General features: G+C 37.1%; 1 protein-coding gene across 1 annotated transcript in view; it reads left to right on the forward strand.

Annotated features, from left to right (window-relative positions):
• Positions 1-4677, forward strand: part of EDAR (ectodysplasin A receptor) — a 99310-nt gene extending 94633 nt beyond the window's left edge. The window contains exons 11-12 of the mRNA XM_081945963.1: positions 1508-1568; positions 2924-4677. Coding sequence (XP_081802089.1) covers positions 1508-1568; positions 2924-3243 — 381 coding nt within the window. The 3' untranslated portion in view covers positions 3244-4677. The remainder of the gene's footprint in view (positions 1-1507; positions 1569-2923) is intronic.
• The last annotated feature ends 1323 nt before the right edge of the window (positions 4678-6000 follow it).

The following is a 6000-nucleotide window of genomic DNA, read 5'->3' on the forward strand; positions in this document are numbered from 1 at the left end:
CTGTTGGCCCCTTCAGGGAAATCTGTGATGCATATAAGTCTGGATGAAGGGATATAGGTCCTGGGCCTCTAAGAAGACTGCAGTATGTTGCAGCATCATTCTTCCCTTTACAACTTCTCAGAGAAATGATGTGTTAACCAGGAGCAAAGGCCCCCACTGATGTTCCCAGTTGCAAAGTGTAACTGTCCACTCCGTAAGGCAGAGAGGAAGAAGGAATGGAGGCTGGGGTGAGTGTCCGCAGCTTCCCAAATTGCAAGCATAAACGCAGATTACAATGCCAGGTAAGGTATTCCCAAGTCACTCACCCAAAGGACATGAAGGGGTAAGGTGTGAACCCCCAAAGGGCTCCGGAGAGAAAAGGTCTGAGACCTCTAGCCTCCAACTCTGTGGGCTTCACCATTCCAGTGCAGATGACTTCAAAAACATGTCACCCCTGCCCATTGTGACACAATGTACGAAGAAGGAATAAAAGGGATCTCTCTTTGTTTCTTTTTAAAGGAGAATAATAAATAGGTTGCATACTGGGCAGAGAAGCAGTAATGTCAAGGAAGCCACATGGAAGAATCTTGCCTAAAGCTGCCTCAGTTTTGTCAACGCCAATAATAATCTTGATATTTCCTCCCCGTTTTCCATGGACTCAGAACGAAGAGTTGAATAGTTCGTCCAATCCAATATGAATCTCTGGAAAAAATAAAATCCGGAGAGCCAAATTACAGGAATCCAAGCCAGAGCAGTGTGTGCTTTGAACAAAAATAAAAAGAGCAGATTTCCATTTAAAACACAAACAATTTGACACAATTCCTTCTTTCCAGCTATGTATGCACAAATATATGTTTTTTTTTAACTCTACAGCCAAGATTTGTATGTAATTTATGTTCAAACCAAAACTACTGTATATACTGAATCCAGTTTTGGTCTCCACGATGTAAAAAAGATGTTGAGACACTAGAAAGAGTGCAGAGAAGAGCAATGAAGATGATTAGGGGACTGGAAGCTAAAACATATAAAGAATGGTTGCAGGAACTGGATATGTCTAGCTTAAGAGAAAGAAGGACTAGGGGAGACATGATAGCAGTGTTCCAATATCTCAGGGGTTGCCACAAAGAAGAGGGAGTCAAACTATTCTCCAAAGCACCTGAGGGTAGGACAAGAAGCAATGAGTGGAAACTAATCAAGGAGAGAAGCAACTTAGAACTAAGGAGAGATTTCCTGACAGTTAGAAGAATTAATCAGTGGCACAACTTGCCTCCAGAAGTTGTGAATGCTCCAATACTGGAGGTTTTTAAGAAGATGTTGGATATCCCTTTGTCTGAAGTGATGTACAGTTTTCTGCTATGCAGGGGATTGGACTAAAAGACCTTCAAGGTCCCTTCCAACTCTGTTATTCTATTCTATCATACCAAATACATAAGGAATGCCATTTTTTCCTCTGATTCTTCACAATCCTGAATGACTTAGGTCAGTTTAGTCTTGAAAGATAAATGTTTTTGTCTTTTATTTTCCTTAGATACAAAGCCGGAGAAAAAAGATACTCGACCTATATACTAATGTATGCAGTGTGGCAGAAGGTGAGTGAAAAGAAATAAAATATAGAAACTGAAACACAAATGAATTGCTTTTTTAAGTACACATCTTTATGGAGCTTCAACACTGCCAAGGAGTCACAAATTCTAGATACAGATTAATCCCATTCTAAGGATTTTTTTTCTTAAAGCTTATTTTGGAAGAAGTAAAGCTGAATATTCTAATGCCAGAATCAGGTTGGCATTTGGTACATTTGGAAATTCAACAGGGAAAAGTCTTGAAAACTTCTTTTGTAAGCAATCTCTGTGGAAACACTCCAGTAATAGGATTTGTAGTCCCATAGGCATCCTGCCTTTATCTGTGATGTTTAAGAATCAATTCAAGAGTTATTCTAGAAGACAGATGGCACATGGTGGAAAGTGTTAAAATAAACTTATATTGTAGGGTTCTTTAAGCTGATTAATTATATTTGTACACAGCCAGACTCAGAAAATAACTGTCTGTGATATACTATATATTATTTAAAAACTGTAAAAGAGGCAAAACATATACACCCTATATACAGTAACTTACATATTTGTGGATATAAGTTGTTTCACGTCTGTTTTGTTTGCTTTATCTCAGAAGAAGCTTTGGAAGAAAAAGAAACTTTCAGAGCTGGATTTGTTCTTAACTGTAATAAGAAGTGGGAAGTTAACTAATACAGAGTGCATTGCTCCCAGAATAAAGAGATTTTTTTAAAAAAAACACCCACACACAAATAAAAAAGAAAATATTGCAGGAAGGTTCTTTTGAATTTCTCATAAAAGGCTGTGGAACATGAGACCTTTCAGATGATTGCATACTTCCACCATCCTTCATGAAGAGCTGTGTGGGCTGAAACAGTTCAAACATGTAGTTCAATGAGATCCAAATTCCCAGTTCTGGTACAAATGGACCATTTCTCCTGCCTTTCTTTGAGGCTGGAGACACACATCTCTTTCCTTTAATTAAATTTTGTTGTTGCTTCATGTGAAGGTTGACAGAAGGTTATGTTGGCAAGTGTTTAAATCACAAGGGATAGAGAAGCAATGGATTAGTATATATTCCAAGAGAAAGTACAAATAAAAATGCTTTAAAATATAAAGTAAGAGACTCAACAATCTTTGCTGCTGTACCTTCTATAAGATGAAATCAAAGCAGTGAAATAGAATATATGTTGTTGAAGATATAGCATTAGTGGGTGAAAGTACTATGAAGTAGAAATAGGGATGAGCCAACATATCCTGTCAACTCTGTAAATGCATAATGTGAATATATGTTTTCATTTGGAATATACAATGTAATATTATCTTAAGGGATAGATATGTGAAATAGTAACAAGGCAGATCCAATCATGTGACTGTGAACTTCCTTCCAGGCCTCAGTCCCACAGAACTGCCCTTTGATTGCCTGGAAAAGACCAGCAGGATGCTCAGCTCCACTTACAACACTGAGAAAGCCATTGTGAAGACCTGGCGCCATCTTGCTGAGAGCTTTGGATTGAAACGGGATGAAATTGGTGGCATGACAGATGGCATGCAAGTCTTCGACCGCATCAGCACAGCTGGCTATAGTATCCCAGAACTGCTGACAAAACTGGTTCAGATTGAGCGATTGGATGCTGTTGAGTCTCTCTGTGTAGACATCTTAGAGTGGGCCCAAGTGATGCCAAAGCCTGATCCAGCTGTGACCTCCTGACTTGCATCTTTGTGATATTCATTTTCAGAGGATGATGGGGTGATTGAAATAACAAAGGGATTGAGAAGGAGATAAACTTGTGAAGCTTCTGTAGCTTTTGTTTCAGTATCGTTTTTGCTATTGAAACAATTTAATTGTTTTGGGTTTTTGGAATCAAATACAAAGTGCTCAAACGGAAGACTTTTACAACAAGACTTGTTTATGTCCCCAAAAGATATTACAGTTCATTTACAATTCCATTTACAAGCATGAGTACAGATCAATCTACTAGTATCGTTACTTGTTTTGAAGAAATATGGGTTAATTTTGTTTTGGTCCTGGATAATGAATATGTCACATCAAAAATAGTGATGTATATGAAAATCTGTGCTGCTACAAGAAGTATTTTTTGAATTATAATTTTTCTCCCATATATTATGGATTTGGGGAGGAAAAAATCCATGCCTGTAGGTGAAGTTGGCTGAATTATCATTATTATAAGATCTATAGCTTTATTCCAATTTACTCAAATTGTAGCAAATAAGAGTTTGTACATGTGGTCCACGCAGAAATTTCAGCAATATTTTCATAGATACTAGTGAAAACTTAAAACTACTTATAATATAAGCAGAATTTATTTATTAATGTATTATTGCATTTTATAAACATCTGATCAGAGCCATCTTTTATGCACTAGAACAAACAAATGGGAACATTTGTTAGTTCTTGAAAAGAGATCATTAACAAGAGGAAGAAGCCTCTAATAAATCTACCAAATTGATCAACTTTAGATGCAAAGGAAATTAATGACCGTTGAAACACTTTTATGGAAAGCATTTAAAAATATTACAGATTTCTTGATTAGAATTGTTGCAGTCACCAACAGAAATGTACATGGTATGCTTAGTTTTCCTGTGATGGCTTTTACTTTACCCAAAGCCATTTTTTTCTGGACAGCTGTAATAGGAACACTAAACAAGAGTAGTTAATGAGGAAACAGAAATATCTACTTTTGATACAAGCACAGCTCCCTCTAATATTTGAATGTAGTGAATCATCATTCTTATGATTATTTTTAAAATAAATCTGGTTTATAATATCTGAGCAAATGAGAATACACTATTCCCAATTTGTCACAGTATCTGAATTTGCATGGAGTTGGGGCATGTTTGAAGATGTGTTTCATTTAATTCATCTTTTCCCCAGCTGATAGGCCATCTGTCAGAAGGACCTGTTTGCCATGTGAATTAAATATCTCAGAATCATCTATGATGGATGCAGGTTCCTCAGAAGTGGATAATTTCTTTTCTGCCTATAGGATGTTGGACTAAGTACCAAATGATAAAACTGTATTGCTGTAAATTATTTTATTTAATGTAAAGGTACTGATTTTTCCAATATTGTTTAAAATAACTGTATAACATGTTTTAAAATGAAATCCATGGAAGAACTGATTATAGGAATATCATACGAACACCTAATGTTTGCTACGATGGTCTACATCAGGGGTGGGTTCCTGCCAGTTCTAACCTCTTCTATAGAAGAGGTTCCACAAATCTACAGTGCCTTTTAGAACCGGTTCCAGCTCCCTCCCCCCACCCGTCCACACATCATTAAGATGAAGAGCGAGAGAAGGAATTCTAGGAGATGAAGTCCACAAGTCTTAAAGCTGTCAAGTTTGAACACCCCTGGGGGTTTTTTTCTAAAGGGTTAGGGGTGCAAGGGTCTTGTAACTTGACAGCTTTAAGACTTGCGTGCTTCAAATGCCAGAGTTTCTGAGCCAACATTTTGGTTGCTAAGCAAGAGTGTTGTTAAGTGAGTTTCACCACATTTTACAAGTTGGACATGCCCACTCAGTCACATGGCTGGCAAGCCACCCCTACCCAGTCACATGGCTGGCAAGCCACTCCCACCTGGTCACATGGCTGGCAAGCCACTCCCACAAAGCAGGCCACACCTAGAGAAGAGGTTCTAAAAATTTTTGAAACCCACCACTGATCTACATTATATAGTTATATATAATTATATAGTTATTAGGGCCTTCATCCATTCTTACCTATCATCAGCACTTGAGAAATTTGCATTTGGATCAGTTCCTGTGACCCATTCTGATAACCCGCTTTGTGCAAAAAAAGAGCGGATAGTAACTATTGAGTTTTATCATAGCACATCCCACTTGGGGATACTACTTGGATACAATGGCCTGTGGTCTTTATTTATAGATTTGAAAGGAATAGTCCCTCTTTTTATGCCAGGAATCATAACTACAGAGCCCAAGAGTTGGTAGAAATTTAATTAGCAAGTTTGCTAATATACCTATCAGAAACTGCTATGTTGACAGATTTCAGTAAGTTATTATTATTAAAAGAAACAACATGCCTTTAAAACATTTTTAATTACAAGAAGCATGACTGAATGAAAATGCTATAAAACTATAATTCATGTTCAGGAAAATAATAACTAGGCCAACCCCCTAGTGCCTTTATTCCAAATAAGAAAAATCAAATTCTAGTCTAATGGGGTCACCGAGATGAATATTTAATATTGGTATGTCTCCATGCAGCATCCAGTTTGTTAGCCCATGAGTTCTTGCATTAAAATATATTTACTACCCGAGCTGTGTCCTTTCTCCTCTGAATAATGATAGAATTATTTCCTGTACTTAATTTGCAAACACAATATTTGTTACAGTTGCTTTTTCCAATGCAGCTGGAAGCCACCTTTAAATCTATTTTCGTAGACACAAATAAATAGAAGTGTCAGATTAGTACCTTGAAA

Source organism: Natrix helvetica (genome assembly GCF_964273705.1).
Source record: "Natrix helvetica genome assembly, chromosome: 3".
In the NCBI taxonomy this organism is placed as follows: Eukaryota; Metazoa; Chordata; class Lepidosauria; order Squamata; family Natricidae; genus Natrix; species Natrix helvetica.